We start from the raw sequence: 13439 nt of genomic DNA, 5'->3' as shown, positions 1-13439 counted from the left end.
TGCAGGATTCTGCAAACCCCGTAAAATAAATGAACGGAATAAAACAATGCCCGAACAATTCTGCAAATGAATCATACTTTGCCCACAGACATTCACTCCTCAGGGATCCCAGTAGTACAGCTCAGCTAGGGATGACATACCTCATGCAATTTACATACCAGGATATAAAGTCAACAGATTTACAATCCGGGTTTTAAGACTGAAAAAGTGGGAGACAAATCAATTACGGTTCTGGTCAAGAATTCCTACCCTGTATTTTCAGGTTTGATCATTCTCAACGGAAAGTCAGCCTGTTGTCTGACTCTGCAACCCACATGTTTCTTCTGACCCAGAAAGTTTGTGTAGTTCAGGGGATAGGCAACCTTGGTTCTTTTATGACTCGTGGATTTCAACTCCCAGAATTCCTGAGCCAGCATAGGGGAACTATGGCCCCTTCGTGACTTGTGGACTGCAACTCCCAGAATTCCTGAGCCAGCATGGCTCAGCTTGGAAACCTCTCCTTTTCCCCTCAGCGTGGCTGGCTCAGGAATTCTGGGAGTTGAAGTCCATGAGTCATAAAAGAGCCAAGGTTGCCTACCCCTGGCTGTAATTGAACACAGAACTGGGGAATTCACCCAACCTTGGACAAGCTGTGCTTAACTTTGACATAGCATCTTTGGGTTCTATTTCATTGCTTTTGATTTTTCACCGCATTGTGTTGCAACTAGGTTTTAATCTTTGATTTCATTGGAGTTGCTCTTTTAAGAGTTTGTCTTGCAAAATATCCCTCAGGATGAAAAGAATTATTGGACTGTCGGCTTCTAGGGCACTTCAGGCCTTAAGGACGAAGATCGTGGAGTATTCCAGCTACCAAATTCCTTGCTTATTGATCCAGAAAACAGAGGTAGGGTGAACGGTGTCCCCTACGCACACATTAAATGCCAGCAACTGAAGGAAAACAATCATTAATCAGGTCAAACCCATTAGAGAATATTCTCTGTTCCACACACAATTCTGAACTCGTTTTCAGGACATGTTTACTGCATTTTAAGTCGACAGGGAAGAAGTTTTAAAGTAGAACAGAACAAATCCCTGGGTGATGTGAAAGCCAGAATCATCATCAATTCCTCCAGTCTCAAAGTTAAACAATGATTTCCTAATGCATGCAATACAGGTCGTCCTCGACTTACAACAGTTCATTTAGTGACCGTTCAAAGTTACGACGGCACTGAAAAAGTGACTTATGACCTTTTTTTCACACTTCTAACCATTGCAGCCTCCCCAGTCAATTGATCAAAATTCAGATGCTTGGCAACTGACTCATATTTACGACGGTTGCCATGTCCTGAGGTCATGTGATCCCCTTTTGCCACCTTCTGACGAGCAAAGTCAATGGGGATGCCAGAATCACCTCACAACCGTGTTGCCTCCTGAACAACGGCAGTGATTTGCTTAAAAATTGTGGCAAGAAAAGTCATAAAATGGGGCACAATTCACTGGAACCATCTCACTTAGCAAAAGAAATTTTGGGCTCCACTCTGGTCATAAGTCAAGGACCACCTGCATATGAAAAATGAAGAGGGCCGACTTTTACAACCACTTCTTTAAGTACACAATACTTGATTCCTGGGTAACTTAAAACGATGCACAGCAAAACTCAGTTAACAAATGTCTCACTTAGCAACGAAATTTTAGGCACAATTGTGGTCGTAAGTCAGGGACTAAATGTACAGGTAGTCCTCAAGTTATAACCATTCCCCTAGTGACTTTTCTAAGTTACAACAGCACTGAAAAAAAGTTATTTATGACCAATTTTCAGATGAACCTTGTAGCATCCCCATGGTCATGTGACCAAAATTTGGAGACTTGGCAATTGGCATGTTATTTATGACAGTGCACTGTTCTGGGGTCATGTGGTCACCATTTCTAACCTCCTCAGCTGGTTTCTGACAAGCAAAGTCAATGGGATTTGCTTAATGACCGACTGAAGAACTTAAGAACCTTAAGAACCGCAGGGATTTGCTTAATGACTGTGGTAAAAAAAGTCGTAAAATGAGGTGAAACTCACTTTAACAACTGCCTCGCTTAGCAATGGAAATTTGGGACTCAACTGTGGTCGTAACTTTGAGGACTGCCTGTATGTGATGTGTCCACCAGGCAGCAAAGAAACTAGCAATATTCGTAGGAACTTCCCAAAGCTGCGGGGGTCAAGTTGAAAATAAAAGAAGTCAAATGATTGAAACTGGATTAAAAATAGGGAGTAATCCAAAATGGCGGCTCCACCCTTAAGTTTGATCTCTTGAGTCTCCATAGGCTTGTGTTAAGGAGTGTTGTGAAGACAAACCTGTGGAACCTGTGTGAATTCATATATGGCTTTCAACGTGACTAGGATTTTATACCTCTCAAAACGAATTAGATTTGGTTTAACACTTCGGCAAGATACTTCAGCAGTAGCTGGAGTTCACATATAAAGACACCCAACCCTCTGACATGCATAAACACACACACACACACACACACACACACACACTCCAGAGTCCTTTCTCCTTGCCTCACCCCAAAGGAGACACTAAAAAGTTCCTCAGCGCAACAATTACGATGGTGCCCCAAGTTCTCTCTGCCCGCAATCCGGACAGTGCGAAAAGACCACAGGGCCGAGTGTGGACTTGTCAAAGACGTGAACGCAAAGAGCCCAGCAAGTTAATTCCCAAAGACAGACAAGGCGGAGGTGGTGGCAGTAATGAGGTAACTCGTCTCCCAACTGGGGTGTGTGTGGGAGACCCTGGTGGTTCTTCTAATGCGCTATAGTCCATTAGGAGAAGGGAAGTGGAACTTGGCAAGGTGACTGACAGCTACATAAAGAAGAAGCTACAGAAAAGAGAAGAAAAGGAAAAAAAAGTTCAGAATCCAAAGAGAGGGAAAGCAACACAACAGAAAAATAAACAAGCTACTCAAAATTTTGTTCCCCAAAGTAGAGAGTGTGAATGTAGAAACAAGTAAGGAGGATGATATAATCAGGGCTACTGGGATCTCCATACTGTATTGATTTGCAACCCACTTTTATTATTTTTAGAAATAACTCAAGGTGACAAAATATTCAACCAACTTCCCGCCTGTTTTTCTAGAACAGCGGAGCTTCTGAGCTGAGTTGGGTTAGAGAGTGACTGGCCGAAGGCGGGACTAGAACTCACAGTCTCCTAGTAATTGGCCCAAAGTCACCCAGCCGGCTTTCACAGCTAAGGCAGGACTAGAACTCACCATCTCCTGGTGATTGGCCCAACGTCACCCAGCTGGCTTTCATGCCTAAGGCAGATCTAGAACTCAGTGTCTCCTGGTGATTGGCCCAACGTCATCCAGCTGGCTTTCATGCCTAAGGTGGATCTAGAACTCACAGTCTCCTGGTGATTGGCCCAAAGTCACCCAGCTGGCTTTCATGCCTCAGGCAGATCTAGAACTCAGTCTCCTGGTAATTGGCCCAAAGTCACCCAGCTGGCTTTCATGCCTATGGCAAATCTAGAACTCACAGTCTCCTGGTGATTGGCCCAAAGTCACCCAGCTGGCTTTCATGCCTATGGCGAATCTAGAACTCACAGTCTCCTGGTGATTGGCCCAAAGTCACCCAGGTGGCTTTCATGCCTAAGGCAGATCTAGAACTCAGTCTCCTGGTAATTGGCCCAAAGTCACCCAGCTGGCTTTCACAGCTAAGGCAGGACTAGAACTCACCATCTCCTGGTGATTGGCCCAACGTCACCCAGCCGGCTTTCATGCCTAAGGCAGATCTAGAACTCAGTATCTCCTGGTGATTGGCCCAAAGTCATCCAGCTGTTTTTCACGCCTAAGACAGGACTAGAATTTACTGCCTCCTGCTTTCTTGCTGGATGCCTTAACCACTAGACCAAATGATCTACTACTATTGAAACTTTCATCCCCCAAAGAAACTAAAGCCAGAAAACTGTTTTTTTCCCCTCCAGGATATTTTATTTCTCTTCTGTATTTGATATGGTTACCAACACAAGGACAAGGGAAATAAATGGTTATTCCTACAATCAGGTGACAAACTGGTCTGCGGGTATTTCAACAGCTCTTTCATGCTGTCCGAAATGTCTTGGCTATTGAGGTGAGGAAATGTGTAGTCCAAACTAGACAATGGGCTCCTCTGGGTAGGATAGGCCCAACATCTGTCCCCAGAGTTGCATCAGATTGAGAAATGCCAAATTCTGCCCTGAATATACAAGCCCAATGCATGAAAAAAACATGAAGCAGAATGTTTGAACCTTGCCAGAATGTTCTTAATTGAGCAAAGGAGTAAGAAGATGACATGTGAAATCTGTAAACTATCAGAAAAGCAGAGAGCGAAACGAAAACGGGGTGGGGGGTGGGGTGTTTTCAAAGAAATATGGGAAAAATAAATGTAAAATCCATCAGGTACACATTATTTTGTTGTCAGGCTCCCATCCCTTTCCCGACCCATGCGAATACTGAATAATAAATCAAAAATCAAAACATCCTTTGTTTACAGAGTTTGGATGGACATTGGACATTGAAGAATATATACAAAAAGGCCCATCTTCTTCAAATGCAGAACATTCCCAGCATTAGTGTATTTCAAAAAAAAAAGATTTTTTTTTTGACATTGGTAACAAAAGTCTAATGGACAGATACATAACATACAGTATATAGTGCTATTAATCACAGTAAATTGGTTACAAATTCATTCTGGTAAAAACAGGATATTTTCAAAATAGGAAGTTAATAAACACACTAGACCTAAAAAGTTTTGAAGCTGTAAAGTTTAAAAAAAAACACCACTCAATAAAAATAGAAGTATACAAACAATATATTCCTACTGTTGTTCACAGTTTTATTTTTCAATAAGCTGGGGAAGGAGAGGTAAAACATAAACCTTCATATAAGTTTCAAAAATATACTGCCAGCCTCCAGCTACAGTTATAGACAGACTATAAACGCAGCTGTGATCTTGATTCCATTTTTAATGCAGAGTTCTAGTAAAAACAATATGACTCCGAAGGAAACATACAATTCACATAGCCAGGAATAACAAAAGCTCGCAACAAGTACATCAATGTTTGCAAAACATAGTATTTACTAGGAGATCTCTAGCCGATTGAGAAAAAGGTCTTGATGTAAGCTTTTTCAGTCCTACTGAAGCCATCTGATCGATGTTGAAGCTACTTCAAATCCCAGAAATCCCTGTTCGTGCCTGTCCCCCTCAAAGAATTCTGGGAATTTGAAGATCATGTATCTGGACGGTGCCTAAATTGAGGAATCCTATTTTTAAATGTGGTGTACCAATTTCATTCAAACAATTAGCCCTTGAAGTTGAGGAATTCCAGGTGGCTGTTCCATCGTCTCTTGAAATTGTGCCTACAGGTCTTATGTCCGATTTGTCTATTTCCTTATGAATTCATTAATTTAAGGTAAAAGTTTGATGCCATTTGACAGGATCCCACTAAGGTGGCAATGCCTAGTAACCCACAATTATTAGTTCTTGACTGCGAAGATCGTATCCTAGGTAAGTCCAGTCTTGTACTAGTCAACTTCGATATTTTTGGAGACATTGTTATCTCCTACAGAACCAATTACTCCTTTGGGTTTTTTCCCCCTCTTGGTAATTGTCCTTTATGGAGACACCCATATCTGGAGAACATGGTCCCATAGCTTAGAATCCATGGGGCTGAAATGTACATAGCACTTCTAAGGCTTTTAGGAGGATAGGAGAAATTTGATAGAGGACTTGGTAAGCAAAGACTATGTTCTACGTGAGGGAAATACAAAGGTAGTTTTTTAGGTGAGCGGTGAGGGAATGATGACCCCTTTATGACTTGTGGACTTCAATTTCCAGAATTCCTGAGCCAGCCATGCTGGCTCAGGAATTCTGGGAGTTGAAGTCCACAAGTCATAAAGGGGCCATTGTTCCCCCACCTCTGTTTTAGATGATCCAGCTGTGCAGTCTCACTGTTAGACCATGTATTTCAAGGGTCTTCAAACTCGGCCCTTTTATGACTCATGGACTTCAATTCCCAGAATTCCTCAGACAATGTGCTTGGCTGAAGAATTCTGGGAGTTGAAGTCCATGAGTCATAAAAGGGCCGAGTTTGAAGACCCCTAAGTATTTCAACATGCCCTGACAGGCTTCCATCTTCATTAACCTGCATTTCTGGTGTATACAAGCAGTCCTCGACTTACAACACTTCATTTAGTAACCGTTCAAAGTTACAACAGCACTGGGGGGGGGAAAGGGACTTACGATTGTTTTTCACTCTTAACAACCGTCGCAGCCTTCCCCCCTGGTCACGTGATCAAAATTCAGTCGCTTGGCAACTGTCTCACATTTATGACGGGTGCAGTGTCCCCGGGGTGTGTGTGTGTTGTTTCACGTGATTCCCCTTTTGCGACCTTCTGAAAAGCCAAGTCAATGGGGAAGCCAGATTCACTTAACAAGCAGGTTACTAGCTTAACAACGGCAGTGGTTTATTTCATCACTGTAGCAGGGCGGTATATAAATAAAATTATTATTATTATTATTATTATTATTATTATTATTATTATTATTATTATTATTATTATTATTATTATTATTATTATTATTATTATTAAAAGTTGTAAAATGGGGCAAAACTCACTTGACCTCTCTCACTTAGGAACCAGAAATTTTGGGCTCAATTGTGGTCGTATGTCCCATAGTATGGTCGCATACAACAGGCAAGCAACTCTCTCATTGTGTATGGTGCTGGTGACACCCAAAAGAAAGAAGCAATGTGAGATACTGAAGATCAGATTCTAGGGCTTAATTTTCTTCTAAGTTCACGAGTTATCAATCACACCTCTCAGAGTTGCAGATCGAGATTTAAGCACCAGATTTTAGAGGCTAGATACCGTTGTTTTGTCTTCTATGTTTTTTCTCAGCATTTGGCCGGATTCACCCAGCATAACACAGGAAGATTTGTTTGGTTTGGGTTTAGTGCGTTGTGCAAACACAACTGTAGTTTATGCAATAAACCCTCAAGTGGTAATGAAGTATCTCCTACTGCTATACGTGAAAAAAAACAAGTCTGCTATTATTTTTTAAAGATTAGCTTCAATATAGAACAAGCATGGAATATCTCAGTTGAATTCTTTATCTGGCCCTTGAAATACTAATATGAGATTAACTTTCAAAATAGTTGGGTGAATGTCTGAAACTTGTCTTCCTTTAATTTACACATACTCACATATGCACGCACACACGCGCACACACACCTAATTCTGTCAGTATTCAATAATCTAGTATTATAATATGTAGCATTGTGTTTCAAGAGTTGTTTCCTGAAACCTGTCTGGAAACTGAATTAACAGGACAATCCTAAACACCTGTCCTTTAAGGGGATTCCCACTGTATGCAAAATACTTTAGGTTAAACCACGAAAGAATGAAGTTGCAAAGGCTCTAGAATGGAATTTCTCTTTCAATTAGCTTAAATTCAGGCAATAACTGAAATTCACTGGATTTATTTCCAAGTTAGAACGTTTATGATGTGGGGAACCTACCAGGGTAAGCCTAGGTAATGGGGAATGAAGTAGACCAGATCTATTTGCTACTGTATGAATTTTATTTGTTATGTTTTACCTCCCACTGAAATCTATGGGACTTTTCTGTGCTTGAGCTGTGCCATTGGTCTCAAAGGGGCTGAAATCTCATCAGCTCCTGGAGTGGAGTCAGCATGTTTTATGTTCCACTTAAATGCTTGTTTATCCTGGCCAAAAGAAGCAGAGACTTATTTCGAATCATACTCATTGGTAAGCTCCCTCCAAAAACGGATGCATTTTTCTTCTCCAGCTGTACTTACATGCAGAGTGAAAGCCCATCCCAAAAGTGGTGAGAGGAGAGACATTACTCTGTGCACAGCCAAGGGTTACTGTGAAGAAAGGCATTAGAATAGATGCAGAAAGGAAAAGCAAGTTGCAGCAGTCAACAAACTACATGTAGCCCAGAGTGTGCCACAAAGCAGGTCACAATCCTAGTTTCATTGTCATTTAGCTCCCTAATCAGCAAAGGGTTAAAAATAAGAAATTACAGGCTCCATTTTCTATTTTTCTATCACTTACTGGGTATGAAATGAGGACTGCCAATCCAGTGAATGTAGAAAGTTGCCTCCTGTTTACCTCCATCAACCTTACTTTCTCAACTTTGGAAACTTTAAGGCATGCGGACTTGCAACTCCCAGAATTCTCCAGCCAATTAATTGTTCTAAATAAAAAATGATTTGCATTGAAAGGGAACAAGGGCTAGCAAATTGTTTAATTGGGCTCGGAGAAGGAATAAGCTAACAGGGAGAACTTAACTTTTCTAACCAATTTTATTTGCACTGTGTCTAAAACCAAGGACCTTCAAACTTGGCGACTTTAAGACTTGTGGACTTCAACTCCCAGAATTCCTCAGCCAGGGCTGGCTGAGGAATTCTGGGAGTTGAAGTCCACAAGTCTTAAAAGTGGTCAAGTTTGAAGACCCATGGTCTAAACCAGTGGTCTTCAAACTTGGCCCTTTTATGACTGGTGGACTTCAACTCCCAGAATTCCTCACCCAGTGTGCCTGGCTGAGGAATTCTGGGAGTTGAAGTCCCAAGTCATAAAAGGGCCAAGTTTGAAGACCCCTGGTCTAAACTAATAGGGCCGAGGGGGAGGGGAAATACTGAGGAAATTAACTAAAATGTATGGGGTGAAATTGGCAAAGAGAACTGAATGGGAATTGTAGCAATTACACCAAGGTCAGGTAACCTGATGTCTGTCAGATATTTTGGACTTCAGAGTTCTTTCCCATAATTCAAGTTATCTGGAATAACAAGGAGCTGCATCCTAAATATCTAGGGCAGGGATAGGCAATTTTGGCTCTTTTATGACTCGTGGACTTCAACTCCCAGAATTCCTGAGCCAGCATGGCTCAGCTTGGAAACCTCTCCCTTTCCCCTCAGCATGGCTGACTCAGGAATTCTGGGAGTTGAAGTCCATGAGTCATAAAAGAGCCGAGGTTGTCTACCCCTGATCTAGGGCAATCTTTCCGGCTTGGGGTCTTGGCGTGTGTGGGGGGAGAAGGAATGTATGAGTGGCAGGGGAGCACATGTGAGTGTGAACAGCTCTATTTGTGCAAGTGTTGGCTTGCGCTTGCACGAGTGAAGCTTTGCGCATGAGCACAAGCGGCCACCACTTGCACGGATGATATGAATGGGTAATGGGCTACGACGCAGGGGTTGGGGACCCCTGACCTAGGGCACCAACTTGCCTGCTTATGGTTTAGGAGCAGAAGATGGTAGACTTCTAATCAGGTAATGATAACATAATAATGACGTGAAGTTTCTTTCTAATATGGTAACAGGGTGACTTTTGTCAGGAAACTCACTCAGTCCACTGCTTCTTATATTGATAGAATATTCTTCACCTTTCTTTCCCGCCAGCCTATGTTTCAGTTACAAACACACTCACTGGGGAAAGATTTACAAATAGATGGATCCTTTATATCCGAGTTTCCCAACCTTGGCTCCTTTAAGAAATAGAATAGAATAGAATAGTAATATACAGAATAGAATAGAATAGAGTTGGAAGGGACCTTGGAGATCTTCTAGTCCAACCCCTTCTCAGGCAAGAAACCCTATACCAGACATGTCAAACTCGCGACGTCACGTGACATCGCGCAACGTATCGGGACGGTTTTGCCATTGCCAGCAGTGGGGTGGGCGCAGCTTTCGGATGACACGTTGGGCCCGCGGGCCAGCACTTTTGACACCCCCACCCTATACCATTACGGACGTATGGACTTCAACTCCCAGGATCCCCCAGCCAGCCACACGTCTTAAGTCCACATGTCTTAAAGGCGCCAAGGTTGGGAAAGCTTGCCTGAGGTGATTTGATAATGCTGAAGTAAGTGACTTTTGAGGACAACTGAGATTTCAAACAAGTTTGACGTTGGCTGCATTGTGGTTATTAGCCTTACAGGAACCACACAAAGCTGTGGACACTCTGCGAAAGCAGAGGAAGCTTCAGTGCACAGTTGCCCATGATAAATTTTTCTTCTAGGCAAAGCCGGGGTGTTAAAAGTATCACAGCAGCTCTCCTAAACATGTCAGACCAACTGACTTGCAATGTCACTTTGCACGTCAGCTGTGTAAAAACCGATGAATCGTGGAAACTGAAAGATTTTTTTTAACCAGATTGTTCACTGGACAAACTGTGTTACAATCATGAGCAGTCTCGGAATATGGCCCCCCGGGAATGCAGGGAGTCCTGGACTTACAACAGTCCATTTAGTGACCATTCAAAGTTACGCAAAAAAAAAGTGGTTTCTGGGTATTTTCCAATCTTACCACCGTTGCAGCATCTCCACGGTCGCGTGTTCAAAATCCGTCCGCTTGGCAACTGACTCTTATTTACGACAGTTGCAGTGTCCGGGAGGGTGTGTGTGTGTGTGTGTGTGTGTGTGTGTGTGTCACGTGATCCCCTTTTGCAACCTTCTGACCAGCAAAATCGATGGGGAAGCCGGATTCACTTAACCACCGTGTTACTAACTGAACAACTGCAGCGATTCACTTAACAACTGTGGCAAGAAAGGTCGTAAAATGGGGCAAAATTCACTTAATTCAGCCAACAGAAATTTTGGGCTTGCTTGTGGTTGTACATTGAGGACCACTTGTATACGAAAAGCAAAAGGGTCCAACCTTTGCAATTGCTTTAATTACACAATATTTGATTCCTGGCTAACTTCACACAATTGATACTTAGCATTGGTTAAACAAGTTGGGGGGGGCAGGTTTGTTTGTTGGAGAGTAACCCAATGATTTCATATATGCCTGTTTCATTTGGGGGAAGCAGATGGGGGGTCCTTTGTTATGCAGGTGGGGTTCCTTCCCACTAAGAGAGTACACTGTTTTCTGCTACTTTTGACTTTTTGAACATGTTCCTCTGACTGCGTAGAACGAGGGGTCTTCACACTTGGCCCTTTTATGACTTGTGGACTTCAACTCCCAGAATTCCTCAGCCAGCGTGCCTGGCTGAGGAATTCTGGGAGTTGAAGTCCACTCCTCTTAAGATCTATATCAGGGGTCTTCACACTTGGCTCTTTCATGACTTCTGGACTTCAACTCCCAGAATTCCTCAGCCAGGCATGCTGGCTGAGGAATTCTGGGAGTTGAAGTCCACTCCTCTTAAGGTCTATATCAGGGGTCTTCACACTTGGCCCTTTTATGACTTGTGGACTTCAACTCCCAGAATTCCTCAGCCAGCTGGGTGAGTAATTCTGGGAGTTGAAGCCCACTCCTCTTAAGATCTATATCAGGGGTCTTCACACTTGGCTCTTTCATGACTTGTGGACTTCAACTCCCAGAATTCCTCAGCCAGGCACGCTGGCTGAGGAATTCTGGGAGTTGAAGTCCACAAGTCATAAAAGGGCCAAGTTTGAAGACCCCTGGCTTAGAAGGAATTCACAGAAGATTGGCTAGCCCGTTAAGTTTCCCACACAGGTAAAAGAACATCTTTAGCCAAACGGTTCTCTACCCCTTTCCCCAGCCACTGGGGTGTAATAAAAGTTCCACAAAACTAAGAATAATAAACTCAGCAAGCACAGAAGCGAATTAAAAGTAGGACACAAGACGGACACAGCTTCGAGAAGCACACCATACAAAGCATTCAAGCTCCAGAGAAATGCACAAAAAAGGCGTTAACAGGGCACGGTTAGGAAACTGGCTTCAGTTCAAGACTGCGAAAGCTTAAGGTCTACCAGCAGAGAACAAAGCTTTTTTTTTTTAGTTGGTTTTTTTTTAGCGTTCCTCAGTCGTGGCCATTTTAAGCGGTATGGACTTCAACTCCCAGAATTCCCCAGCCAGCTCAGCTGGCTGGGGAATTCTGGGAGTTGACGTCCATACCGCTTAAAGTGACCACAGTTGAGGAACTCACTCTAGCTAGCCCCTTTTCCCTCTCTCTCTCTTTTCTGATAGTTCAATTCCACACTTGACCGGTCACCTTCTTTACACGAAGATCAAGCTCCCTCAACGGTTAGTTAAGCGACAAAACCCTTAAAATCCATCTCAACTGTTTGGAAGGGGAAGCGATGGAATGCGGAAAGTGGGCAAAGACTCGGCAGTCTGGTGTGTATTGAAAAAAAACGATTTAAAAATACAAGAAACCGGAGGCTAGCTAGAGGCCGCGAGAAAGCTGGTAGGACATCAGCCCGGGACAAATTGATCCAGTTAAGCTAAGGAGCTAAACAGGGCTTACCACCTCTTGAAATACATCCAAAATAATCTGTCTAGCACGGGAAAACAGAAATAATTAAACACTTCATCTTTGCAGATTTTAAAAACAGAAGACACATTTTATTGTTACGTTTCTCTTTGCTGGCAAAGCGCCATTTAACAATGATGATAGTAAAAAAATCATCCTGGCAAAAGAGCTTCTCTTTTCCCATCCGAAGTCTACACGAAAAGTTTTCACAGGTTCTTAGCTGGCTCAGTATCAAAACTTTGTGTTGTTGTTTTTTTCTTCTCAAGACCCTTGGAAAAATGCAGTTTTAAACAATATGCCAAGATACTCATCTGCCAAACCAAGATTCCCATCATTGTCTAAAGTTGAGTTAGTCCATCCTAGCTAGGTTTGGACAATTCCCAGAATACACGTCCAGCATAGATGATACCTGTGGATTGTGAATGTTGTCATCTCAATTCACCAAAAAGATTCTTAAAAACTGTGGCAGGCAAGTCCACCCTTTTGAATATTACTAAGCTGACAAGTCATCTTTCTATTTATCCACTTTTCTTATAAGGGCATAAGGAGTCTGCAAACTCCCAGTAAAATTGCATCATTTAAATGTCACAGGGCATTATTCTGAAACGATCTTTCTCATGCTGACATGTCTACTCATTTTTCAGAAAGTTTAAATGTCTCCTTTAAAGACTATTACGTCCAAACAACACTGAAGCGTTGCCATTTGCTTGGATTAAAATGTAATTTATTTTGTGGATGAAAACAATTGAAATGGGACAAGATTGTCACATACAGGAGTGAGCGTCCCAAAGATGAAATCCAGATTTCAGGATTTATGGAAGAATAGGAAAGCTTATCCTTCTTATCAGAAATTGTTTTGAATATGACTGGGACCTTAAAAAAATTCAGCAAATGAGTCCTGTTTTGTAATGTATGTTCTACTATTTTATTGGCTGTAGATAAAAAATTAAGCATTAAAAGTGCATTTTCTGCCCAATATTAACCAAAAGGAAGTTATCTATTTTGTTCATGGGGGTCATTTATCATTCCAGCAGGTTGTCGTAGGAGAAAAATTGATATCTCCTTTAATTAGAGGGCAGTTAGAAAAGGCTGCGGCATACTTACTAGAATTGGCAAGTGATTTTTTTAAAAAAAAACATATCAAACACTTCCCTTTGACATTCATTAAAGGTAAGGTAAAGGTTCCCCCGCATA

General features: G+C 42.3%; 1 protein-coding gene across 4 annotated transcripts in view; it reads right to left on the bottom strand.

The window, feature by feature from the left end:
• Positions 1 to 596: 596 nt before the first annotated feature.
• SEPTIN11 (septin 11) overlaps positions 597 to 13439 on the bottom strand; it is a 127147-nt gene continuing 114304 nt past the window's right edge. The window contains exons 10-11 of one of the 4 annotated variants that reach the window (XM_081332571.1): positions 7826 to 7894; positions 597 to 2847 (exon numbers count right to left, since the gene is read on the bottom strand). In XM_081332571.1, the coding sequence (XP_081188697.1) occupies positions 7870 to 7894 (25 nt within the window). In that variant the 3' untranslated portion in view covers positions 597 to 2847; positions 7826 to 7869. Of the gene's footprint in view, positions 2848 to 7499; positions 7733 to 7825; positions 7895 to 12032; positions 12655 to 13439 lie in introns of those variants that run through there. The other 3 variants (XM_081332572.1, XM_081332574.1, XM_081332570.1) reach the window with 3 other exon arrangements.

Source organism: Vipera berus (genome assembly GCF_964194415.1).
Source record: "Vipera berus genome assembly, chromosome: 7".
NCBI lineage: Eukaryota > Metazoa > Chordata > Lepidosauria > Squamata > Viperidae > Vipera > Vipera berus.
This window is presented reverse-complemented; position numbering and strand designations above follow the sequence as displayed.